The sequence below is a fragment of the Camelina sativa genome, chromosome 8, assembly GCF_030686135.1.
Source record: "Camelina sativa cultivar CO46 ecotype springtype chromosome 8, ASM3068613v1".
NCBI classification, from domain to species: domain Eukaryota; kingdom Viridiplantae; phylum Streptophyta; class Magnoliopsida; order Brassicales; family Brassicaceae; genus Camelina; species Camelina sativa.
Window position 1 is genome coordinate 2,741,581 of NC_141887.1, and position 25,573 is coordinate 2,767,153.

Here is a 25,573-nt window from a genome sequence, read left to right on the forward strand (position 1 = left end):
TTAAAATAAAAGAACACATTATATGACTATACTTATTGTAAAGTAGAAAAAATTATATGTGTGAACATAATTTTTCTTTAGTCAAACAGTTATGATAAATTGTAATATTTGATGTTATAATATGATGTTTATGGATAGAAACGAGTCCACTTATAAGATTCATTATTAGAAAGCAAAATTTACATGTAGTACAATATTATCAAAGAAATTTCGCAATAAAAAGTGAATATATTCTCTAAGATTTTTTACGTCTGTATTAGTTAATAAGTAATGATCACTCTAGATAACATCGTCAATGATGGCAAACGAATATGTATTTGAGATATAAAAGAAAAAAGAATGTTCTAGATAATACTTTTACGTTTATATTAATGGGTATGACAAGTTGACTAGTTTATTTCACCAAAAAAAAAAAAGTTGACTAGTTTAGAGGGAAGGAAGGGAAGTGTTATATTACGTAAGAGGTTTCTTTGGCAAAGAAAAATCTGAAACGATAATAGACAACTACAATAATACTACTATTTCAGTCGTCGTCTCCCTTTTTCAATATTTTTTTTCCGTTTTCTTTGCTCTTTACGCCAATGGCTAAGAGATGTGAAAGCAGAGCTTAGAACTCAAGATAATACAGAGAAAAGAGAAGCTTAAAAATATATCTTCATTTTTATTAAAAAACGATTACATTGCATCATCCTTATATATTGGAGTGATGTTTAACCTAAAGGTTATAATACTAGGTAGATTGCTGACAGATGTCATCATCAACAGCAGGCGATCAGTGACGCAAGAGAACTGAACCTGTTCTGTGTTTGGAGCGTAGTATGAGCTGGCTTTGGTTGTTTGACTGTACGAAAAGCACATGTGATGTGTGACTGTCCTCTGTTACCGTTAACAAGATATGCTATTTGAACATATGCAACAACAGTGGGCTTAACATCCTCAAGGCCCAAATCAGCTTGTTGTTGGACTCCATTTGGGGCTTTACAGCTTACATCGCCCCTCAAACTTTGGGTGGGTGGTGAGACCACACCAAGTTTGAACCTGAGATCAGTAAAGGTTTGAACTGGCAAGGACTTGGTGAAGATATCGGCCAGTTGATGAGACGAGGGAACGTGATAGACCACCATTGTGCCATCTGCAACTTGTTCACGTACATAGTGGTAGTGCACTTTGAAGTGTTTGGTCTTTTTGTGGAGAGTTGGATTCGCAGAGAGATAAACCGCTGACAAATTATCATAGTACAGTTCTGGCACATGAGAGAGAGAGACATTCCTACGTTATCCAAAAGATCCTTTAACCATGTAACTTCAGCCGCTGTATTAGAAAGACAACGGTACTCTGCTTCGGTGGAACTGCGAGAGACTGAAGTTTGTCGTTTGGCGGACCAGGAGATGAGATTCTTGCCGAGAAAGGTGCAGAAGCCACCAGTAGAACGACTAGTGGTCGGACAGCCTGCATAGTCACTGTCACAGTAGGCTCTCAGTGTAGAGTCAGTGTCATTAGAATAGGTGATTCCATAGTCAATGGTCCCTTTGATGTATCTTATTATCCTCTTAAGTAAATGGAAATCAGCCACAGTTGGAGAGTGCATTCGTTGACACACAAGATTTACCGCAAACTGTATGTCTGGACGAGTGAGAGTGAGATACTGCAACTTACCAGCTAAGCTACGAAACAGAGTTGGCTGATCGAACTGCTCATCGTGTCCCTTGACCTTTTGGAGCTCCAGTGGCAAAGGTGTTGTTGCTGGAGCACAATCAGCCATTCCTGCAGCTAGGAGAAGATCCTCTGCGTACTTATGTTGGTTAAGAAACAAGCCTGCAAAGTGATAGTGGAATTGAATCCCAAGAAAGTAATTTAATCTGCCAAGATCCTTCATGCGAAACTCTTGGTTCAAGGACTCAAGGAGTTCATTGATCAAAGCTGGGTTATTCACTGTCAGTGCCATATCATCAACGTACAACAACAATATGATGATGTTGTTGTTTTGAAGGTACACAAAGAGAGAATGATCCTTAAAGCAGCATTCAAAACCAAACTTAAGCAGAAACGTACTGAACTTATCGAACCATGCTCGAGGAGCTTGTTTCAATCCATAGACAGCTTTGTTCAGTTTTCAAACATAATCGGGATGATCTTTATCAACGAAGCTAGGTGGCTGTTTCATAAACACTGTTTCTGTTAAATCGCCATGGAGGAAGGCATTTTTAACATCAAGTTGCTTAATCTCCCAGTTGTAAGTGGTTGTTGCGTGAAGCACAAGACGAATTGTGGTTGTTCTAACAACGGGACTATATGATTCAAGAAAATCAACACCCTCCTCCTGATCATAGCCTTTAGCAACGAGACGAGCCTTGAGTCTGTCCAAACTGCCATCGACTTTTAGTTTTGTCCGGAACACCCATCTACAACTGAGAACATTCATTTCAGGTTCTGGTGGAGTCAACGTGAAAGTATTAGTTTCAACAAACGACTCGACTTCATCTCCCATAGCCCCAGTCCAACCATGATCCTTTAAAGCAGAGGCTATTGTTTTTGGTTCCTTGACAGTGGTGTGTGTAGCATGGAGAGCATATTTGGGGTTTGGCTTGCGAACTCCATCCTTTCCTCGAGTGAGCATACTGTGTTCATTGACAGTGGGAGCTAGTAAGGGTGGGAAATCATCATCTGTGAACAGCGAAGTGTCAGTGGAGTCTGTAGTAGCAGGACTACTGGATACAGAATCAGAACTTGCAGGTTCTGCAGGAGGTGATGCTGTTTCGGAAACCACTGCAGGATCTGATGTGGACGCTGGAGCTGATTCTGCAGGCACTAAGACAATCACTGGATCCTTTGGTGGAGTAGATAAATCACCATCAGACTTTGGGGAAGATAAAAACCCTTGTTGCCAAGCTGACATCAATGGTGTTGTTGTTGGAGGAAGAAGACTCGAGTAATCAGCTTCAAAGGGAAAGACATGTTCATCAAAGAGAACATGTCGACTGATGTACACATGACCTGTTGGAGGGTAAACACAGTGATATCCTTTGTACTTGTCGTTGTAACCAAGGAATACACACTTCAAAGACCGTGGATCAAATTTGTTAGCACCATAGGCACAAAGCGTGGGATAACAGGCACTACCAAATACCCTGAGGGAAGTGTAATCAGGCTTTTCTGAATATAGAGCTTCATAAGGACTTTGAAAGGTCTCATGAGCAGAGGTAGGAAGGAGATTGCTGAGATAATTTGCTGTGAAAAAGGCTTCAACCCAGGAGTGTTGAGGCACTTAGCTTTGAAACATCATACTGAGGCCTAATTCAGATAAATGTTTGTGCTTTCTCTCAGCAAGTCCATTATGTTGCGGCGTGTGAGGACACGAGATTAATTGTTTGATTCCATTGTTGGCCAGATGTGTAACAAACTGATTACTTACAAATTCACCACCACCATCACACTGAAAAATCTTGATTTTCTGATTAAACTGATTCTCGACAAGACTTTGAAACAGCAAGAAAACTGAGTAGAATTCAGATTTATTCTTCAAAGGATATAACCTACAATAACGAGAGAAATTGTCAACAAAGATAACATAGTATCTAAACCCTTGAGTAGAAGTGACAGGAGCATGACCCCATAAATCACAGTGTAACCTCTTAAGAGGCTTACTAGCTACAAAACTTGAAGAAGAAAAAGGGAGTTGGACACTCTTCCCAAGTCTGCACGACTCATAGAACTTGTTGGTGCGTTTATTGATTGAAATTGCAGCAGTTGAAGAGAGATGCTGGAGAATCTCTGCACTTGGATGCCCCAATCGCTTGTGCCATACCTCATCACTGGTAGCAAGCTGTCTTGTAGAGTAGAGAGCAGTAAAGGCAGAATTGTCCAACACATAATGATCTTTACTCAGGTTTCCTGTTGTGAGGAGCTGCTTGGTATGCTTGTCCTTTACACGTACACCATCAGAGTCAAATTTCACAGAATAAGGATAGTCTATGCATAGCTTAGACACTGATAGAAGAGACTTAGCAACATTAGGACAGACGAGAACATCTTTAAGAGGTAGAAATTTACCTGATAGTGTCTGTAGTGGAACTGTGTAAGATCAATAATGCTATGTTGTATTTCATCATAAGAACGTACAAGTATTTATACAGTTTTGAGTCGGCTATGACAGATCCTATAATCTAGCAAAGATATACATGAATCATATATTTAACATAATCGCCTAAGATTGAGTCTTATCTCAATACTCCCCCTCAAGATGGCGCGTGAAGATCCCTAACGCCCATCTTGCCAAGTAGATAATGAAAAGAACGTGGTGGTAATGAATTCGTAAGAATGTCAGCCAGTTGCTCCCTAGTCCGAACATGAGGCGTAATAAACGTGCCATCCATGACCGCATCTCGAACAAAATGACAATCCACCTCTATATGCTTCGTACGTTCGTGAAAAACAGGGTTTGCAGCAATATGTATTGCAGCCTCACTATCACAATGCAAGTACATCGGAGCCGTCTGTGCAATGCTGATCGTTTGAAGCAACTCTTTGGTCCATTTCAACTAACTGAGAGTCATAGCCATCGCTCTATATTCCGCCTCTGCCGATGAACGAGAAAAAACCTTCTGCTTTTTAGTTTTCCACGAGACAATGGTGTCACCAAGCATAACAATGTAACCAGTAAGAGAACGACGTGATAATGGACAAGAGGCATAATCAGAATCACAAAATGCTGTAATCCGAAGATTACTCTTTGAACTTAACAAAATCCCTTGACCATGTGCCCCCTTCAGATAGCGTACCAAACGAAGAGCAGCTTCCCAATGTTTCTGTCTCGGTGCCTTCAAGAACTGGGCAAGGATGTGAACAGCATAACTAAGCCCCGGACGAGTTACAGCCAAATAGACAAGTCGACCAACTAAACGTCAATATCGTGTTGGTGTAGTGAAGAACGGACCGTCATCCCGAGCCAAATTGTGATTCTCTTCCATGGGAGTGGGTTCCGGAGCAGCACCAAGCAGACCACACTCTGCAATAATATCAAGCGAGTACTTCCTCTGAGACAAATAGATACCTTCCTTGCTGCGTGCAACTTCAATGCCAAGGAAATACCGCAAAACCCCCAAATCCTTCATCTTAAAACACCGACTTATATAGGACTTGAATGTTGAAATGAGCAGAGGATTATCACCACCAACAACCAAATCATCAACATAAACAAAAAAAAACAGTGTAGAGCCTCCCCTCATAAGTGTAAAGAGAGAGTAGTCCTTGTGATTCTCTTTAAAACCAAAGTTAAGAAGAGCTTTAGACAACGTGGAGAACCAACATCTTGGTGATTGTCGAAGGCCGTAAATGGATTTCTTCAGTCGACACACTTTGTTACCATTCGCATGAGACACTCCCGGTGGCAATTGCATGTAAACTTCTTATTGTAAAACGTCGTGTAAGAAGGCATTATGGACGTCCATTTGAAACAATTCCCAGTTCTTTGCAACAGCAACCTAAGAATGATACGTATGATCGTCATCTTAACCACCAGAGCAAATTTTTCTTTGTAATCGACACCCTCTTCTTGTCTATTGCCGAGAGCCACCAGTCTGGCTTTGAAACGCTCGATTTCACCATATGATTTAAACTTTATTTTGAAGACCCACTTACAACCAATCACTTGTTTACCAGGCGGCAGGTCGGTGACATCCCAAGTATCAGCATCTTCCAGAGCGCCTACCTCAGTTTCTACTGCTCCACACCATACTTTGTGTTTAACCGCCTCATTAAAAGAAGTAGGCTCAAGGTTTGCAGTAATAGACGCAGCAAAGACACATAACAGAGGAGACAGTCGATGACATGAAAAATAGTTAGTTAAGGGATACAAACAGGTACCTGAAGACTCTGATGGAGCTGGTGTTGGAGATGGGAGCGTGACGTGGGGTTTTTCATCGACTTTTCGGGCTGCATACGTAACGTATGGCTCAAACAAAACTCATCACTTCTTAATCCGCTTTCCAATACCAAGGGACTCTGTTTCAACAACATTGGGAACAGAGTCACTAGACTGAATCACAACCGGTGGAGAAGCAATACTCTCAATATCAACAGGAACTGTTTGGACTCCCCCTGAATGCGGACTATCTCCCCCTGAAGGAGAGATTTGGTCAGTGTCAAACACCGCAGGATGTTGAATCGAACTATTCACCGGTAACACATCCGACTTGTCATGAGAGGCACTGAGAGGAGTAGACAAATAAGGATAAACATCCTCGTGAATTACAACATCTCGAGAGACGAACAACTTTTCCGTATGTAAATCACACACAAGCCAGCCTTTCTTGCCCATTGGGTAGCCTAGAAAAACACACTTGATGCTCCGAGCATCAAACTTATCCTTTAAGCGATCAATCCTTCTAGCGTAACATAATGTTCCAAATACTCGCAGATTATCATAAACCGGAGGAGAGCCGTATAGTAGTTCATAGGGTGTCTTGTTGTGAAGAAGATGAGATGGTGTTTGATTTATCAGATAAGTAGCAGTCAAAATACTCTCTCCTCAAAACTTCTTAGGTAAATTGCCCTGAAACAGAAGGGCTCGAGCCACATTCAAGATGTTCCGATGTTTGCGTTCTACACGCCCATTTTGTTGAGGAGTTTCAACACACGAAGTTTGATGGACGATGCCCTTGTCCGCAAAAAACTTGCGCAAACACATAAATTCTCCTTCGTTGTCACTACGCACCATCTTCACTTGTTTATTAAATTGTCGTTCTGCAAACATGCAGAAAGTTTTCAAAGCATCGGACGCCTCTTTCTTTTCCAACAACAAAACTGCCCAAACAGCTCTAGAACAATCGTCAACTATTGTTAGAAAGTAACGTGCTCCACACGTCGTTGGTCTCTAATAGGGTCCCCAGATATAACAATGAATTAATGAAAAGAAATCATCTGCTTTATTGATACTTGGAGAAAACACGTCTCGAGTTTGTTTGGCTCGTAGACAAACACCACAATATTGTTCAAAAGACCCTACACTATTAGAAAAACCACCAATAGATCCTAAAACTGAAAGCACCCTAGAAGACGGATGACCCATACGATGATGCCATAAATCCCGAGTCTGCAGTTTGCCCATATGCCCGGCTTGAACTGCAACAGCACCCTCGTAGTGATAAACCCCGTCACGCTCCTTCCCCGCTCCAATCAAAGTCTTCAAACGGAGGTCCTGTATCACACAAAACTTTTTAGTAAAGAGGACAAAACCAGCAACATCACGAAGCAATTGAGCAACCGAGATAAGTGTGATCGATAAACAAGGTGCAAAGAAAACATTTGACAACACAAGGCGACCACCAAGATTCAAACTGCCATGTTTGGTTGCCCAAGTGATATGTCCATTAGGTAAAGCAATAGGGCAAGGAGCAACAGTGATAACATCGGTAAGTAAGTGCAAGACCCCCATCATATGATGGGAAGCACTCGAGTTAATGATAATATCATGACGACGTTCTTTGCCAAAAAGAAGTATTTTTTCTGTCTTACCCGCAGGTTTGGTATTGGTACCCTATTTCTTCAAAAACTGTTCAAGAGTAGCCCATTGATCTGACGTGAAGTTTGGGATCCCGGAAGACGATGTATCGGCTGAGGAAAATGGATCACCAAGCTGTGTATGTGAGGCACGAAAGCCTGATCCACGACCTCCACGACCACACCCTTGGTTCGAAGCTCCTCTGCCACGACCGAAGCTCCCACGACCACCGGAGGATTTATCTTTTTCCCACCACTCAGGAAAACCAATCAACTGAAAACAGCTACTTGCTTCATGTCCCTGTTTACCACAGTGGGAACATACTCTCGTCGGCTTAACAAATCGAGATGCCGATGCCTGAGCATAGGAAGCAGGGGAAACAATGTGATTCTGTTGGGAAGAAGCTGACGTCATTGCTGAGAAACCAACAATCGGAGTCCGATCTTTGGTAGTGCGCATGGCGTTGATGTGTCGTTCTTCTTGAATAACTTGAGAGTACACAGACTCAAGGTTCAAATCTGTTTGTCGACTTAACAGATTTGATCTCGTTGTCCCAAAACGAGAGTTGTCAAGGCCCATGAGAAACTGATGCACTCGTAAATTCTCCCGCATCTTCTCATAAGTCACCATGGATTCACAATTTGCAGTTGTACAACAACACGTGAAACCCTTTTCAAAATCCGCAAGATCATCCCACATGATCCTGAGTTTGCTAAAATACACTTCCACCTCATCGTCGTTCTGTTTGCACGCCGCGATGTCAGAGTGTAGCTGGTGAATTCTCGTATCATCACTGACAGAGAATCGTCTTTGTAGGCTTGCCCACATCGAGTTGGCGTTGTCCACCAACGAGATTGATTGTCGCAGCTTCGGTTCGACGCTGCTGTAGATACAACCAATGATCATAGCATTGACCATATCCCACTTCTCTTCTTCGTCGGGGTTATTGGTTGGCCGTTTAAGAGTTCCGTTAACGAAACCCAGTTTCCGCTTGGTACGAAGAGAATTCAACATCAACTTCGACCAAGTTCGTAATTCACTCCATTCAACAAGATTGGAGTCTGCACCTGGCCTGTACTATCAGCTGGATGAAGATAGTACAGAGACATAAGAGCAGTAGAGGCTTCTTTTGAATCAGGTTTAGCAACAGAGGTGGTGGATTCAATTTCACTCATTTTTCAAAGAAGCAAAGAAAACAATAGAAAACAAAAATTATCAAAGGTCGAGATCGTGCTCTGACACCATGTAAGATCAATAATGGTCTGTTTTATTTCATCATAAGAACGTACAAGTATTTATACAGTTTTAAGTCGGCTATGACAGATCCTATAATCTAGCAAAGATATACATGAATCATATATTTAACATAATCGCCTAAGATTGAGTCTTATCTCAATAAACTGAACCGATGTGCGTAATAGGCAAGAACTCACCATTACCTACCATTACTGAATCGTTTCCATGATAGGGTTGAGCATGCTGCAGATTAGCGGTTGTGTTGGTAATGTGGGCTGTTGAACCGCTATCAGGCAACCACTCTGCACCAGTGTGTTTTTCACCATCGGAGACTCACATTGCAGCCAAAGCAGCAGGTAGATCAGGTTTAGTGAGTGACTCATTATAGCGATTGTAACACTCAAAAGCACTATGACCATACTTCCCACAGATCTGACAGGTAGGTTTTGTGACACCATTTCCTCTGTTCTGACTGTTCTAACTGCTACCGTGCTGCTGAAAGCCGCGTCCTCTGGTAGAGTAATTCCCTCTTCCTCTGTAACTTCCACCAGAACGACCTCCTCTGTTGTTTGAACCTCCCCGGTCATAGTATGTCTTCTCAGTTTGAAAGGCAAGATGCGGAGTGACAGCAGGAGCAGCAGAATATGTTTTCAGCTTATCATCAAAGGCAATAACTTTAAAGACTACATCTTCATAGCAAGGAGTGGGAAGTGAGTCCATAGAATGCTCAATCACAGTAGCAACAGTTTCATATTACTTGCCTAAACCAAACAATAAGCCATGTATTTTCTCTAAGCCGGTCATGGGAAAGCCGATTGAATCTAGCTGATCAAAGACTTGCTTGAGTTCGCTAAGGTAATCTTCCATGGTTCTACCATACTTAAGGCAAACATGTAACTTATTCTGTAGTTCGAACTTCCTAGTGGTAGAAACCCTATTAAACCTTTTAGCGAGTGCAGACCATACCTCCTGAGCAGACTGCAGACCATAGACGACTCGTATGGCGGTTTTAGAGAGTGATCCTAAGATCCAAGCCATGACCAGTTGGTCATTACGAACCCACTTCTGGAACTCCGGGTTAGGCTCTTCTGTAACTCCAGCAGCACGGGTGACGGAGCGAGTGGATGCTGGATGAGGAAGTAAGCCATTAACGTAGCCAAGAAGCATTTGAGGTGAGAGAAAAGACTCGAATTGAGTTTTCCATTGGAGATAGTTGGACTCAGTGAGTTTGAGAGTCACAACTTGAGAGATAGAAAGAGGAGCGGAAGAAAAAGAATCATCTGAAGCCATAGAACATATTATGGTGCTCTGATACCATGAAAGCAGAGCTTAGAACTCAAGATAATACTGTGAAAAGAGAGGCTCAAAAATGTATCCTCATTCTTATTAAAAAACGATTACATTGCATCATCCTTAGATATTGGAGTGATGTTTAACCTAAAGGTTACAATACTAGGTAGATTGCTGACAGATGTCATCATCAGCAGCAGGCGATCGGTGACGCAAGAGGACTGAACATGTTATGTGTTTGGAGCGTAATATGAACTGGCTTTGGTTGTTTGACTGTACGAAGAGCACCTGTGATGTGTGACTGTCCTCTGTTACCGTTAACAAGAGATGCCATTTGAACATATGCAACAACAGTGGGCTTAGCATCCTCAAAGCCCAAATCAACTTGTTGTTGGACTCCATTTGGGGCTTTACAGCTTACAAGTCCATTAATTTTTCTCATTGCTTCCCATTTGTTCGTCTCGGGTATGATTTTCTCCGACAAAATGTTGTCTGGTTTCATTTATACATATAAGGGCATCTGCAATGGCACAACTGATTTTAAAGTAATTATAATAATATTATAATTAGGTAATAATATTATAATGAGGTAAGAGAAAAAAAGAGAGAAATATATATATATAAGTCAAGATCAATGCTTAAGATCAGATCTTGCTCAAGACCGTTCATCATCTTGTTCCTCTACTGTTTGAGTAAAAGATGCTGCATTGTAGATGGCCTAACATGTGTATTCTAAAATTTATTTTCCCCCTTTTTTCGTTTGTTTGTTTGTTGTTGGTACTAGGAGTGATGTCGAAGAACATAACCGTAGAGAACAAATGCGATTACACCGTGTGGCCGAGAATTCTCACTCGAGAAGGTCCACTCTCCGATCGGACCACTGGATTCTATCTCAAGACAGGAGAGGCACGTGTCCTGAACGCGACTGAATTGTATAAATTTTCTATATGGGGAAGGACGCTCTGCTCAACAAATGCAACAGGGAGATTATCATGCGCTACGGGAGACTGTGACACAGGAAAATTTGATTGCTACGGCACTCATTATCCGGCGTCTCTAGCCGATTTTATCATCGACGAAAGCATCGACTCGTACCGCGTCAATCTCGTTGGCGGTTTCAACCTTCCGTTGCTGGTGGTCCCACTCACACAGAAAAGTTCCCAATACGGAAGTAGATGCATCGTTGTGGGTTGCGATGTCGTTGACCTGAACCAGGCTTGTCCGTATGAGCTTATGGTCGTCGATGAAGAAGAACGGACAATAGCTTGCACTAACCCATCGTCGACGTCTTCTTACTCGCAAAACTTCAAGAAGGCTTGTCCAACAGCTACTACTTCCAACGCTACGGACAGCACCTACTGGGACTGGGTCTGCCCAAGCTCCACCGACTACATCATCACGTTTTGCCCTTCTTTTTCTCCTATCCCAACCAGGTAAATTCCTTTCCATTCAATCTCTTCTGGTGCCGTGGTGGGCAGGCCGGCCCTAAAAAATATGGGATCCAAGCAAAAAAGAAATAATTTGTTGGGTTTTATAGATATATATTAAATATTGGGACTATAACTTAAAAGTTCATAAAATGGGGGTTATAATTGCAACGAATTTTTTTTCTTAGGGGCCTAATTTTACAACCAAAATTTTGGGGGCCACAAACCATTGTTTCATTTATGTCTGTAGTGGTGGGGTTGATTCAGCACAATATGCATCCAGTTTTGACCAAAGTCATATTGTTAGGCGAGTTTGTATTTTTCTCTCGTGTTTTACGACTCGTCTACTACTAATTCATAACCAAAAGATATACCAGAAAGCAAAGAAGAGAGAGAGGGTTTGACCAAAAAAAATATTTAAAAAAGCAAAGAAGAGAAGGAATTCAACCGCACCACGGCACATGTTTTCTATATCTATTTTTTTACTTCACTTCCCAGAGACTTTGCACACCAGTTGAACAATAACGCGTTTCACACACGAAAGCAAATTATTTTGTTAATGTACTAATATATGTATAAATATTATGTTTCTGGTTTGGAGGCGCAAAAGGCCAACGACCGAGCCTTCAGTAACAACTAAAACAGAAAATGAAACTACAACAGGTTCTAAACGTAAGTTTATATTTAATTTAACCGTCATCTTATAAAATTCTATACAATATTTATTATTAATATTTTTGGTTTGTTAACCATAATTTGTGTCTTAACTCTTGATACATTGAAGATAAGTCTCCATTGAAGTTAAAAGTCATACTCGGTAACCCTTTCGCTCCAAAGTATCATGTGATAATACTCAAACTATTTTGCTCGTGTACATAAACACTTAAGTTTCGAGGCTTGTTTCCCTTGCAGGAGTCTCAACAGCTTTACTTGTGATGATCATCATAGTTGCGACAACGGTAGCAGTGAGAGCAAAGAATGCGAGAAGCAAGAGTGATTGGAACGGGGACAACATTGAATCAGTTGTTATGTTGAAACGATATAGTTATGCTAAAGTCAAGAAGATGACAGACTCATTCGCGCACGTTCTCGGGAAAGGAGGATTTGGAACTGTATACAGAGGAAAGTTACCTGATGGCGACGGTCGAGATGTTGCAGTAAAGGTCTTGAAAGAGCTAAATGGTAATGGAGAAGAGTTTGTGAATGAAGTAGCTAGCATGAGTAGAACATCTCATGTTAATATCGTTTCTTTGCTTGGATTCTGCTATGAAGGGAGCAAGAAAGCTATAATATATGACTTTATGCCCAATGGATCCCTCGACAAATTTATTTCTGAGAGTATGTCAACCAAAATGGAATGGAGAACTATATACAACATTGCGGAAGGTGTTGCTCACGGGCTAGAGTACTTGCACAACCGTTGTGTATCGAGGATTGTGCATTTTGATATAAAGCCACAAAACATACTCGTGGACGAAGATCTTTGTCCGAAGATTTCAGATTTCGGTCTTGCCAAGCTTTGCAAAAAGAAAGACAGTATCGTGTCACTGCTAGACGCAAGAGGGACCATAGGATACATTGCTCCTGAAGTATTTTCCAAGAACTTTGGAGGGGTTTCTCATAAGTCGGATGTGTATAGTTATGGAATGGTGGTTCTTGAGATTGTCGGAGCAAAAAACAGAGAAAGACCTGAAAATTCTAGATCCAACAACAGCTCTATGTATTTCCCAGATTGGATTTATAAGGATCTTGAGAGAGAAGAAACCATGGGGATTTTTGGAGATCAGATAACAGAAGAAGAAGATAAGATAGTGAAGAAAATGGTATTGGTGGGTTTGTGGTGTATTCAAACAAATCCATCTGATCGTCCACCAATGAGCAAAGTCGTTGAAATGTTAGAGGGAAGTCTAGAGGCTTTGCATGTTCCACCGAAACCTCTCTTTGGTATACCTGCTGTAACTTTTGAAGAAGAGAGTCAAGAGACTTCAAGCTTCTCTACATCGAGCCAGCTAGAGAGAGGAACTCTTTCACGTTACCAAGGTACTGTGGAAGGTGGTAAAGATCGTTCCCTAAACCAAACCCATTAAGGTATTACTTATTGGGATTTTCTTGGTAAACTTATATTTCATTTTGTTTGGTCTTTTTACAGTCGTTGTAAATTTTTAATGCGGACATGGTAGCCCAAAATAAACAGATTCCATCGTTGGTCAAAACTTCAGATTATTTTTCTGAAGTTTCCCATGTCTATGGTACAAGTGCAAGTGAGAAAGATATACTTCCTGTTCCTGCTGTTAAAAAAAAAAAAAAAAAAAGGAGATGTATACTTTACTCCACAGTTCATAATGGCCTATCTGGTTACCTGTATTTGCGCTACCTACAACTACAATTACATGAGTTTGTGGGTTGTTCACTTGTTTAATGTTATTCTCGAGATTCCAAATCAATTTTTTTAAATATATAAGCCATAATAATGGCTTCACACCAAAATAAAAAAATGGTCACAAACAGATTTTGATTATTTATGTCAAACATTCATTCTATTAGGAAACATTACTGAGAACAACAACGAGATCCTAATAAAATAAAATCTACAAAATCAAATGACAGAATGGTTTATAAATAAAAGAAAAGCTATATATTTTTTTTGCTACTGTTTGTTATCTCACAATAATAACAAATTTAATAATTTTTTGGTGAGAATTATAATAATTCAGTTATTGTTTCCGAACACTTCAACATTTTTCGTCGGTTTAGTTTTCATGTGTTTTTTTTTAGCGTATGTAATTTTATATTTTACCATCTTTTAATTAGTTTTACAGTGACAAATAATTACTGGCGTATATATAATTTCCAAAAACTAGACTATATTTATATAATTTGCATAAAACAATTACACGGTTTACCGTCACCCAACAGAAAAACCGGTCAAAAATTTAAGCGATTCAGAAAACAACTATCCCACACGTGCGTACCATAACTTTTTTGCCTATTCTTCACCACACATTGTCTTACACGTGGAAATTATATATAAACACATTCTCATGTGTGTATCTCCTTGTTCCTCTGTTTCTCCTCTGCCTTAACTTGCGGCCAATCGTAAAAGAAGAAGAAGAAACAAACCAGAAAAAGGGTAAACGAATTCACTCTCCCATATGTGTCTTTAATGGTTCACAACGATCCAAGTTCGTTATAGATATATTGATTTTGATTTGTTCAATGTTACACATTATTAGATTTTTCAAGAACCGGCGGCGGAATATTCTCGCCGGAAAATGGGTAAAGCTAGAGGAATTAACAGTGGCGGTGGAGAGAGCTCCCTCGGTTATCTTTTTGGTTCCGCCGAGCCTGTTTCCAAACCAAACAAGGCTACCGCTAACACTAGCTTTACCACGACCACGACTACCACAACAACCACCGATGGAGCTGGAGGCAGACCCAAGACCACCACCACAACCACAACCACGGGAGATAAAAACAAGACCCGTGAGGGTGAGGTCTCGGCTGGTGTGAGAGGAAGTCCTAACAATTACTACAGATCAGATGGACAAAACTGTGGCAACTTCCTCACGGTAATAACTAATAAGAGTTTTTCTGACATAGTATTTGAGAATCGAACTGGAAACTGATTTGGAATTTAACAAACATGTCTTGGTTTTGTGAAAACAGGACCGACCATCTACGAAGGTTCATGCTGCACCAGGTGGAGGATCTTCTCTTGGTTACTTGTTTGGTGGTTCTGGTCCATCTGGATGTGACAAATGATTTGTATTTCCACGACAATCTCTCAGCATTTGATCGGTTGAAAACGAACAATTGTAAAAAATTGTAACTTTATTAATTATTCCCTATCCTTTGAAACTGGTTGTGGGGATTGTTTTTGGATTTGGACGTTTCTTGTGTTCTTGGAAAAAAAAAGATATGTCAATCTGAATCTTGCAAAAAGCTTGAAGCCAAACCTTTCCTGTGGGATCTACAAATGTTCAAGATTATAGGTTTCTGAATCTTTGAATCCATAATATGATCATATTACAGTAGCTTTCATGTTCCTTTATGGCTTTATCCATCAGTCACCATCTGATTGACAGATTCATGAAATTCGTCACCCTTTTTTTGTATATAAACAAGAGTCTACAAGTGATCTCGGACTAGTTCCTTAACATGGATGTTCCAAGTCAAAACAATTTGGTGTTTTATCTCATTAGTCATTATGTTTGGCTTGATACCTCAATCAATGGAACAATTGTTATTCGAGTTTATACAACCACTAGACCTTGGTTCATGACCAAATAAGTTAGCCGAGAGGTCATTTATACGGGTTGATCGTGACCGTTAGATTGTATACGTTAATTTATAATACAACGTAGAGCCGTTGGATACGGAAAACCGTTAATTTCCCTCGTCGTTTCATTAGACCGGATCCGGTTTAGTTATTAACCGAACAAAAAACATAAAGCATCGACTAGGGTTCCCATTCCTTTGTTGCTCAGTCAGCTGTTGAAGAACTTGTGCTTGGGATTTAGGATTAGCGTTAAGGACCCAGTCGAAGAGATTCAAAGCCAGAGCAGAAAATGACGACGATTGTTCCCACCTCCGAGGAAGAGCCTTCGCTGGCCATTGTTCGTTTCACTTCCCAGCTTGCCTGGGCCGATGCTGGTCCCGAGGTACTTTGGGGTTTATGATCTCTTATTTGCCACAGTATCGAATTATTGATTGATGAGGCGTTGTGTTGATAGAAATGGAGGCGGAATTGAGCAATTTAGTGTGCTAATTACTATGACCATTGTAATTATCTCTCACTTGATCTGCTTGTTTTTAATAAACAAATTTCCTCAGTGTTAAGTTAATCTTTGCTAATTAGGTTTCAGAGCCCCAAGTTTCTAGGCTATGTAGGGAAGCAGAGGAGTCTATAAGAGATTGCAGGTGGTTGGATTTGGCAACTTTAATGGTAACTTCAGCTGACTTGGTATCAACCAAGATCTCTGAGAAAGGTCGTCCTTTTATCATTAGTTCTTTTTTCTGCAATAATATTGATATTTTTTTGCATAATTCTCATGTTGTTTGCCTCTTATCAGATCTTGAGTGTACCTACACCATAATTTGCAGCCTTGTGAAGAATGTGAAAACTCCTGAGGAAGTCCTTGAAATGGTTAAAGCTATTGCTTCCAAGGTTGTTCAACAGCCGGATGATAAAGCTTCATTGCGTTTGAAAATGTATGATCCTGTGACTCTTTCATCTAATGTATCGTAGGAGTCTTTTGATCGTATATGATAATGTTTCATTTATGTGTTATGTGTCTCTCATCTGTTGCTTGTCTTGTGTGCAGCCTCTTCAATCTCTATAACCTGCTTGATCACCCAAATGCTCGTTTTCAAGTATATATGAAAGCTCTGGAACTGGCTGTAAACGGGAAAATTACCGAGTATATAGTGCCTTCCTTCAAGAAGATAGACAGCTTCTTGAAAGAGTGGAGTATTGACATCAAAGATCAGCGGGAAGTATTTCTTGCCATTGGTAAAGTGCTGAGAGAAAATAAAAGGTACTGAATCGATGTATCTTTCACTTCTTTTTTGCTTAGGTTAGGTACCAATGGCCTCATGGTTTTTCTTTTAATCAATATTTCAGTTTGGCAGAAGAATCCCTTCAGTTTGTGACAAAATACTTGGCGACTTTCTCCAATGAGGATGCCCAAGTCCTGAGTGAAGCCAAGGAGGAAGCAGTACGAGCTATTATTGAATTTCTCAAGGCTCCCAGTATATTTCAGGTATCATAATTCATAATGCATTTTTATTCAAATGTTGCTAATGACTTTTTACTTTCATTGGAAGTGTAACTACTGCTTTTTGTTCAGTGAAGTCTTTTTTCATATTGGAGTTACATCCATGATTTTTGTATTTTGATATGCAGTGTGATTTATTAGACATGCCAGCCGTCGCACAATTGGAGAAGGATCCTAACAATGCACCAGTTTACCAGCTACTAAAGATTTTTCTTACTCAAAGGCTGGATGCATACATGGAATTCCAAAATGCGAATTCAGGATTTCTGCAAACCTATGGTACTGTCCTCATTATCCCTTTACCGGTTATCTTAATTTGATAAAGCATCTTCAGAGAATCTTCAAGTATTCAGCATAATAAGCCATATATGGTGTTTGCAGGGCTTGTCGAGGAAGACTGTGTAGCAAAGATGAGATTGTTGTCACTAGTAGATTTGGCCTCAGATGAATCTGGAAAAATATCGTATGCCTCAATCAAGAACACTCTACAGGTTAACTTGTTTTGCTTGAACAATACATCAAACGTTGAACCTTTTTTCGTTGCTTCTCAAGCTCATAGAATTTGTGGGGGTTACAGGTAAATGAAGAGGAGGTAGAATTGTGGGTGGTTAAGGCAATAACTGCAAAATTGGTTGATTGTAAGATGGATCAGATGAACCAAGTTGTAATTGTCAGGCAAGTTCTATACTCTTTTTTATCAGTTTATATGTGTAAAGTCACACATTCTCATACTTTTATACTTGTTCATATTTCAGTCGCTGTGCCGAGCGTGATTTTGGACAAAAGCAGTGGCAGTCTCTTCGAACAAAGCTCGCAGCTTGGCGGGTAAAACACGAAACTGCAATTCTAAACTGACGTGATATTGTGAATGCTTATGTAATAATGACATGTTTCTTGGTTGTGTTTATGCAGGACAATATTACAAATGTAATTAATACAATCCAAGCTAATAAAGTAACAGAGGAGGCATCATCAGGTACTCAGGGATTGACTGTTCGTTGAAAGATTTGTCTGAAGATTTCTCAGAAGAAGAAGCGCTCATCGATCGAAAGACCGAGATAGTCATCTCAAAAGCAGACCGATTTTGTTTTCTTCGCAGAGTTCTTTTTGACCGTTGATCTTTTTGAAATTATCATTCTTCTTTGTGTTGGCCTCTTTTTGTCCCCTCAATTTAGCGGAGACTTGCCATGCATTGCTTTCTTAAAGAGAAAACAGGAAACCTTAGGAAGATGGTAAGCTAAGTTGGGAGATATGTTTGTGTCAGAAGTTGACTCATGGCCAGTACCCACTTTTTTTAATCTTCAATCCCAAGTTACTTTCTCACTTCTCATTTCTAAATCATTGGGGTTATCCGGTTCTTTTTTCAAGAAAAGACAGTTGAGATGTTATGTTCGGACTAGAACACGTCAGTTTCTGTTGCTGTTTTATTATCATTCACCATAAACATTGCTTAAAGTTATGGGAATCAAGAAAGAATAAATTTGGAGAATGCAACAAGAAGTAGGTAAAGCCCATCTTCACACCAAAAAGACTCATCTATAATCTGTGAAAAGCTTCTGTTTAAATCCATAAACACATCGATTTCAAATTTCTGAAGAAGAAGAAACTGAGGTTAAAGGACCATATCTGGAATCAATTTCCTTAAATCTTTCTTAGGAAAATACAAAAGATGAGGCTCTTCCTATGCTTCTTCTTCATGATCATCTTTAGCGCAAGTGAGTCCTGAATATACATTTTTGCCAGCTATTTGCAACACCTAAATCATTCTTCTTATTCTGTGATTTCGTTTTACAGCTGCATATGATCCATTGGATCCTAGTGGGAACGTTACAATCAAATGGGATATTATGTCCTGGACAGCAGATGGCTATGTGGTATGAATGCTTCCTGCGCTTGTGAATGCATGTATGCGCATTTGAAACTTGTACAAACTCTCATCATCTCTATACATCATATGCATTTGCAGGCAACGGTAACTATGAACAACTTCCAAGTATACCGGCACATACAAAACCCGGGTTGGACATTAGGCTGGACATGGGCAAAGAAAGAAGTGATTTGGTCAATGGTTGGTGCGCAAACAACAGAACAAGGAGACTGTTCCAAGTTCAAGGGAAATGTACCTCATTGCTGTAAGAAAACCCCCACGGTCGTTGATCTCTTGCCAGGTGTGCCTTACAATCAACAGTTCTCAAACTGTTGCAAAGGCGGTGTCATTGGAGCTTGGGGTCAAGATCCATCAGCCGCTGTATCACAGTTTCAAGTTAGCGCTGGTTTGGCTGGAACTACAAACAAGACTGTCAAGCTTCCTAAGAACTTCACATTGCTTGGTCCTGGGCCTGGTTACACTTGTGGTCCAGCCAAAATCGTGCCATCTACCGTTTTTCTCACAACAGATAAACGGCGGAAAACACAAGCCTTGAGTAAGTTTAAACAGAGCTTAGTTGAAGAAGTTTTATATTTCCTTCATCTATATGCACCGTTGATCTCTAAACAACATATGTTTTTGCAGTGACATGGAATGTTACCTGCACATATTCACAGTTTCTAGCCAGAAAGCATCCAAGCTGTTGCGTCTCCTTCTCATCTTTCTACAACGACACCATAACTCCTTGCCCTTCTTGTGCCTGTGGTTGCGAAAACAAAAAGAGCTGCGTCAAGTGAGCGAAAAGAAAACACAAATCACTCCAACTCAAAACCTTTTCTTATCTCCTAAACTGAAAAGGTATTATTTTCTTGCAGGGCTGATTCAAAGATTCTAACCATGAAAGGTCTCAACACACCGAAAAAAGACAACACTCCTTTGCTGCAATGCACACATCACATGTGCCCAGTTAGAGTCCACTGGCACGTTAAAACTAACTACAAAGACTATTGGCGAGTGAAGATAGCTATCACAAATTTCAATTACCGTATGAATCATACACTCTGGACTTTAGCAGTTCAGCATCCAAATCTCAACAACGTGACTCAAGTATTCAGCTTTGATTACAAACCAGTTTCTCCTTATGGATCCATAAGTAAAGTTCTCTCCTACCACACAACTTATTCAACTTTTAAAACCAAACACTGAAAAGACTAATCAAATTCTTTTTTTTGGTTTGATGCAGATGATACTGGAATGTTCTTTGGAACCAAGTTTTACAATGATCTATTAATGGAAGCTGGACCTTCAGGGAATGTTCAATCAGAGGTTTTGCTACAGAAAGATCAAAAGACATTCACTTTCAAACAAGGTTGGGCTTTTCCGAGAAAAGTATACTTTAATGGTGATGAATGTATGTTACCTCCACCAGATTCATACCCTTTTCTACCAAACTCTGCACAAGGAAGCTTTGCTTCTCTCTCACTCACCATCCTTCTTCTTCTATTCATCACAATCTGGTGATTTAAACAAGAACTGTTTTTTTTTTGTAACAAGATTGTTAAATCCGATTTCCAGATAAAAGATCAAAAATGGGGATTTTTTTGTTTGTTAGAGAATATGATTAGAGATGTGTAATCTTTTTTTGGTACCTTCATCACCGACGCCATTGATTTTATGGTTTTGTACTTCTTGATCACTCATGTGAAATAGTGAAAGTGAAGCATTGATTTGAGAAAGTGGCAAAACAACAAAAAGCTACAGAGTAGTAGGTTTATTGGGCTCAAATAAATGCATTGTAAATTCCAGCCCAATTAGGGCCCGGTTCTTTAATATACACACGCATTGACGCGTTTCAAAATATTTGCGTTGTGTATATTTTTATTTTTCGTTGGTCCGAAAAGGCAAAAAAGGTCAAAAACGGCGTTTTGTTTGGGAAGACACTTTTTTGGTGGGAGATATTTTCCAATTTCCTATCTGTCCGAAATGGCTCCATTAATTTAAAAGTATATATTCTATAAAAAATTCTATGTCAAGAACAGTATTTTGAAAATAAGATAAGAATTTGACCTGTTTATTTTATAAAAAAAATTAGACACTTATAGAGTTACCTTTTTTTATATTTTGGACAAAAACACTTTATAGAGGTACAGTACTGTGTTTGGCCACAAAAAAAAAAGAGAGTTACAGTAACTCTGTATTAAAATGATGTTATTATATAACAGTAAAATAAATTAAAAAAAGAGTAAAAAGCTTAAAAATATCCTATCTATTTTTTTTGGAAGTTTAATACCTAGTTTTTTTCAGTTGGAAGTTTAATACTTGGGATTTTTTTATTGTTCAATAAAACATTGGTTTATATTTTTCTTGGTTGATTAGGATCCCGTGGTTAACAGCCGTTAAGGATCGTGACAGAATCACTAATTATGGTTAAAAATTAATAGCACGTGGTTAATTAAACCCACTGAAAGACATTGTTGCCCTTCACTCTTGTTTTTCCCTAAATCGTGACCCCCTTAATAGAGAAACCTAACTCAATTTGTTCTTCCTTTTCTCTTCCTGGGTTAATCGTAAGAATGATGAGCCAAAGTTCAGAGTCTGATGCAAATTCGAGTCGGATTTGGGGTCCTCTTTGCTGCAATTGTGGTAGATCTACCACGCTTGCAAAGTCTTGGACAAATGAGAATCCGGGTAGAAGATTCTTTAAGTGTGTTGTTCATGGTTTTGTAAAGTGGGCAGATGAAGAAAAGCCATACGGTTGGCAGAAGGTAAGTTTACTGGAGGCTAGAGATGAAATCAAGATACTAAGAGAATCTCTGAAGGCAATGAATGTGACTGGTTCCACTGCTCTCTCCCATGATTTAGTGAACAAACACGAAGAAGAGAAGAAGAAGCTTGAAAGTGAAGTGATGGCTGCTAGTGAGAGGGAAAAAATACTTAGGCAGTTTATCTTATTGTCTTGGGGAGGCTTCATTGTGGTTATTGCCATGATCCTTGTAATGGGAAAGATTTAGCTTAGTATCTTTTCTTTTTAAGTGTATTGTGTTATGAAATATGAACTCCTATGTTGTAAGTTGCTACTGTATGTTTGATATGAAAATATCGTAATTTCATTGAACAAAGAGTCATTTTGTTACAAAGATCCAACATCCCAAAAAACAAAAAAGGATCTGACCATAAGAAAGGGGCCAAAACATAGTTAACATCCTACATTGATCCTAGATAGCAACAAAAGACATACAAATAATATTCTACTTCTTGTCAGGTTGCCAAACATCAAACACCTTATCATTCTAAGGAGACATAAAAAACACAGGCGGTCTAGGAGGTTCATCGGACCCTTTGCCACGTCCCTTGCCACGACCCTTGCCTTCTCCATTTTTACGACCAGGAGGCCATCCACGAGCACGTCCTTTTGCAGTTTTGTTACCTGGATCACTAGTGGTAGCTGGAGCACTTGAATGTTGTGGAACTTGTAGTTGTTGCGTTGATTGGCTTTGAGCGATAGGTGGTGTTGATTGCGTATGCGCTCTATGCCACCTCTTTGGTGCATTTTTGATGCTCCATGGATCATCATTATCCTATCACAAATCTGATGTGTTAAACTTGCAATTACTATTTGATATCATATATTTAAAATAGAAGGTCAAATTGCTTACCAGACTTTTCCTCGGTCTTCCTCTCTTGCGTGTAGGTCCTAATTGCACAACTTGGTTTTTGCAGGTTCCTTTATTGTGACCTATTTGTTTACAATTGCTGCATGTCACAGATTTGCCTTCACGAGTGAGCTTGGTTGGATTACTTGATGATTCACCTGGCTCTTTTATCCTATCAAACTTTTTTGGACACCCTCGCTTTTTCCTTTTATCATGCACTTCAATTTGCCCTTTGCCTGTTCTCCTCCACAATCTTTCCCCATTGACAGGATCGATGTTATCCTTGTAAGTAGCTTGGCAGACAGTTGTTTGTAAACGTCTATCAATATAGCTACGAAATAAAACATCTCATCAGTTCATAATGTATAAGACAATGAAGTAATGATCCGGAATAATGAGTTAAACTTACTCTTCTGGATCGCGGTTATGTTCATTGATAACATAAATGGCATGCGGACAGGGTATGCCTGTGATGGTTGCAAGCACATTCTCTACGGAGGAGATTGACACAGAAACTGCCACTTCCCTCTAAGACCTCATATTTGTGCTCACCACTTTTGAGGACTGAACAAAACTTGGAAGATCTACGATTTGCTTCTAGTATTAGCAATACCTTTAGTGGGAACCGACCTTTGCATTTTTGTGTCTTTGCAGCTAGCTTACTATTACGCTTCATTGCTATTCTTCTGACTTCCTCGAGCATGTTTATCACCGGCAATTTCCTAGCATCTTTAATTGTCCTGTTGAAACTCTCAGAAAGGTTGTTGCAAACATCCTCACAGCTAGAGTGATAACTGAAGAAGGCTTTGCACCATGTCTTGGGATCTGTTTTCAGCAAATCCTCACAAGCAAGTGGATCATATTTTCTCAAAGCTGCAATGTTATACATGTAGTCCCCTTCTGTTCCACTGTATGCAATAGCCCAGAAGAAACCTTCATGAGCATAATCACCATGTGTCTTCCTCCAGTTGGCAAATATGTGTCGAGCACAATGCCTATGTTCCGCTTTTGGAAGCAACGCACCAACATCATTGATCAAACCCTTCTGCTTATCAGACATAATAGTAAGGCCATCCCCTAACTCCAAAAGCAAATCCTTCTTCAACTTCTCAACGAACCAAGTCCATGATTCATTGTCTTCCACTCTAACTATTGCCCAAGCAATAGGATAAATTCTGTTGTCTGCATCCCTAACAACAGCTGCGAGAATCTCACCCTTCAATTCCCATTTCAAAAAAGCTCCATCCAGTCCAATAATAGGCCGACAACAACTCTTCCAATTTCTTCGTAACGGGTCAAAACAAATATAGAATTTATCGAACTGTTGCTTGCCATTTGCTTGAGGAATGGTGACAATCTCATTGGTGGTGCCCTCATTAGACCTCCGAAGCTCACATTCATAATCCCACAGTTTTGCAAATTGTTGCCTCTGAGTTTCCATCACCAAATTAAACACAATCCTCCTTGCTTTCTGACATATCCACTTAGACACAGAAATCGTGTACCTCATGTAGATCTCATCTTTAATGTATGTCCATCTCAAATTCGGCCTTCTTCTTGCTTCATCTCTGAATAATCTTCCAATAACGCCCTGTTTCAACATTCTAGCTTTACCACTGACAGCATGATTATGACCATCAACATATGTTCTCACCATCCATTTACCTATGCGCTTCTCCACAGAACAATGAATCTTCCAAAGGCAATTCTTATGGCTGCATATTGCCGCTAGTTGTGTCTGACCCCATTTACACAACTTCACATCATAATTCATCTTCAATACATACCTCAGTAGCTGATCCTTGAAATCGTCTCCACTATGAAATGTCTGCTTCAGCCACAAGTAAGGTTCTTTGTCCTTGGCGTAGTTGGCTCTTGATATCTCTTTCTCATGGCGTTCAAACGTTTCCCATTCTTCGTCTGTGTCCATGAGAGGCTCAGGACGCTCAGCATCCATGCATTGTCTCTCAAGTTCTTCATCCTCTTCGGCTTCACGAGCATCATTCTCTTCAGCTTCACGAAATGCTTCTGCTTCTGCTTGTCGCAAAGCTTCTTCCCCAGCTTGGTTATTAGCCTCACCCTCACCTTCTGATTCTCTATTAATCTCTTCATAAAAGGCATTAAAAAGAGGATCACCATTACCTACTTCCTCTATCACATCATCTCCCTCATCTTGTACTCTCGGTTCTTCAGCATCCTCAGTAGCTTTATCTTCGTCTGACTCCGCATCCTCTTCAACGTCACACTGCTCAACAGTCTGAGACAGTGGAAATGGTGGAGGTTCAGACATACTTTGCTGGATGTATACATCGACTTCCCCACCAATCGAAGCTTCACTACACAGCTGTCTAATCCCAGCATCTTTGTTTTCTTCGATAAGTCTTGCACGTCCTAAGTCTTCTTGTGGAAGCTTGTACCAAACTTATTCTACAACACCCGCTACTCCATTCTCGATGCAAAACTCGTCGAAGATTGACCATGTCATCAGATCTGGGTCAATCAACATACCCTTCGCCTTGATTCCTCCAATGTAAGCAAACGACCCATCCTTGTATTCGACATCGCCCCTGAAGTGTATATTGAGTTTCAGATTTTCGCAAGCACTGCACAATGAAAAATTAAGTGATTAGCCATGTAACTATGCTAACAAGATGATCGATTTCGATAGTAATAAGAGACAAAACCCCAACCCATAAACAAAACGACAACAACATGACGATTACAAAACGACAATGATTCGATTACATACCTCATCTCTCCAATTCCAAAACGACAACAATTCGCATGTAATCAAACACCCAGATTCATCGAAAACCCAGATTCAT

General features: G+C 40.0%; 5 protein-coding genes, 1 long non-coding RNA gene and 2 pseudogenes across 8 annotated transcripts; 5 read left to right on the plus strand and 3 right to left on the minus strand.

Annotated features, from left to right (window-relative positions):
* Positions 1-7,534: 7,534 nt before the first annotated feature.
* Positions 7,535-8,673, minus strand: LOC147939612 (uncharacterized; annotated as a pseudogene).
* A 1,898-nt stretch (positions 8,674-10,571) lies between these two features.
* LOC104705839 (PR5-like receptor kinase) lies at positions 10,572-13,664 on the plus strand. 2 transcript variants are annotated; one of them, XM_010421923.3, is made up of 4 exons: positions 10,572-11,457; positions 12,053-12,123; positions 12,236-12,268; positions 12,364-13,664. In XM_010421923.3, the coding sequence occupies exons 1-4, from the start codon at positions 10,724-10,726 to the stop codon at positions 13,536-13,538; spliced, it is 2,013 nt and encodes a 670-aa protein (XP_010420225.2). In that variant the 5' UTR covers positions 10,572-10,723; the 3' UTR covers positions 13,539-13,664. The 2 variants fall into 2 exon arrangements, with proteins under 2 accessions (XP_010420225.2, XP_087319479.1); XM_087463353.1 differs by lacking the exons at positions 12,053-12,123; positions 12,236-12,268 and having other exon boundaries at positions 10,682-11,457.
* Positions 13,665-14,484: 820 nt separating this feature from the next.
* LOC104705841 (protein SPIRAL1-like 4) lies at positions 14,485-15,393 on the plus strand. The gene is made up of 3 exons (XM_010421927.3): positions 14,485-14,581; positions 14,685-15,020; positions 15,118-15,393. Exons 2-3 carry the CDS (start codon positions 14,724-14,726, stop codon positions 15,211-15,213), a joined length of 393 nt encoding a protein of 130 aa, XP_010420229.2. The 5' UTR covers positions 14,485-14,581; positions 14,685-14,723; the 3' UTR covers positions 15,214-15,393.
* A 301-nt stretch (positions 15,394-15,694) lies between these two features.
* LOC104705842 (uncharacterized) lies at positions 15,695-18,551 on the plus strand. 2 transcript variants are annotated; one of them, XM_010421929.3, is made up of 11 exons: positions 15,930-16,112; positions 16,185-16,233; positions 16,310-16,439; positions 16,524-16,662; positions 16,776-16,988; positions 17,075-17,213; positions 17,357-17,507; positions 17,610-17,719; positions 17,806-17,903; positions 17,984-18,053; positions 18,141-18,551. In XM_010421929.3, the coding sequence occupies exons 1-11, from the start codon at positions 16,099-16,101 to the stop codon at positions 18,228-18,230; spliced, it is 1,203 nt and encodes a 400-aa protein (XP_010420231.1). In that variant the 5' UTR covers positions 15,930-16,098; the 3' UTR covers positions 18,231-18,551. The 2 variants fall into 2 exon arrangements, with proteins under 2 accessions (XP_010420230.1, XP_010420231.1); XM_010421928.3 differs by lacking the exon at positions 16,185-16,233 and having other exon boundaries at positions 15,695-16,112.
* Positions 18,551-20,831, plus strand: LOC104705843 (COBRA-like protein 4). Its single transcript, XM_010421930.2, has 6 exons — positions 18,551-18,943; positions 19,023-19,102; positions 19,195-19,651; positions 19,741-19,888; positions 19,971-20,248; positions 20,339-20,831. The coding sequence occupies exons 1-6, from the start codon at positions 18,898-18,900 to the stop codon at positions 20,614-20,616; spliced, it is 1,287 nt and encodes a 428-aa protein (XP_010420232.1). The 5' UTR covers positions 18,551-18,897; the 3' UTR covers positions 20,617-20,831.
* On the minus strand, positions 18,730-20,653 carry LOC147939613 (uncharacterized). Its single transcript, XR_015564754.1, has 3 exons — positions 20,516-20,653; positions 19,352-19,855; positions 18,730-19,259 (listed from the first exon to the last, which is right to left on the minus strand). It is a non-coding gene; the product is annotated as an uncharacterized LOC147939613 (long non-coding RNA).
* An 837-nt stretch (positions 20,832-21,668) lies between the features above and the next one.
* On the plus strand, positions 21,669-22,106 carry LOC104709153 (uncharacterized protein At4g04775-like). Its single transcript, XM_010425810.1, has one exon. It carries the CDS (start codon positions 21,669-21,671, stop codon positions 22,104-22,106), a length of 438 nt encoding a protein of 145 aa, XP_010424112.1.
* A 237-nt stretch (positions 22,107-22,343) lies between these two features.
* On the minus strand, positions 22,344-25,502 carry LOC147939614 (uncharacterized; annotated as a pseudogene).
* Between the last annotated feature and the right edge of the window lie 71 nt (positions 25,503-25,573).

Coding starts and splice junctions, on each gene's coding strand:
- LOC104705841 (XM_010421927.3), top strand. CDS start 14,724: ATGGGTAAAGCTAGAGGAATTAACAGTGGCGGTGGAGAGAGCTCCCTC. Junction 15,021..15,117: donor ACTGTGGCAACTTCCTCACG/GTAATAACTAAT, acceptor TTGTGAAAACAG/GACCGACCATCTACGAAGGT.
- LOC104705842 (XM_010421928.3), top strand. CDS start 16,020: ATGACGACGATTGTTCCCACCTCCGAGGAAGAGCCTTCGCTGGCCATT. Junction 16,989..17,074: donor GTGCTGAGAGAAAATAAAAG/GTACTGAATCGA, acceptor TCAATATTTCAG/TTTGGCAGAAGAATCCCTTC. Junction 17,904..17,983: donor AACCAAGTTGTAATTGTCAG/GCAAGTTCTATA, acceptor TTCATATTTCAG/TCGCTGTGCCGAGCGTGATT.
- LOC104705843 (XM_010421930.2), top strand. CDS start 18,898: ATGAGGCTCTTCCTATGCTTCTTCTTCATGATCATCTTTAGCGCAA. Junction 19,103..19,194: donor GGACAGCAGATGGCTATGTG/GTATGAATGCTT, acceptor ATGCATTTGCAG/GCAACGGTAACTATGAACAA. Junction 20,249..20,338: donor TTCTCCTTATGGATCCATAA/GTAAAGTTCTCT, acceptor GGTTTGATGCAG/ATGATACTGGAATGTTCTTT.
- LOC104709153 (XM_010425810.1), top strand. CDS start 21,669: ATGATGAGCCAAAGTTCAGAGTCTGATGCAAATTCGAGTCGGATTTGG.
- LOC104705839 (XM_010421923.3), top strand. CDS start 10,724: ATGCTGCATTGTAGATGGCCTAACATGTGTATTCTAAAATTTATTTTC. Junction 11,458..12,052: donor TTTTCTCCTATCCCAACCAG/GTAAATTCCTTT, acceptor TCTGGTTTGGAG/GCGCAAAAGGCCAACGACCG. Junction 12,269..12,363: donor GAAGTTAAAAGTCATACTCG/GTAACCCTTTCG, acceptor TTTCCCTTGCAG/GAGTCTCAACAGCTTTACTT.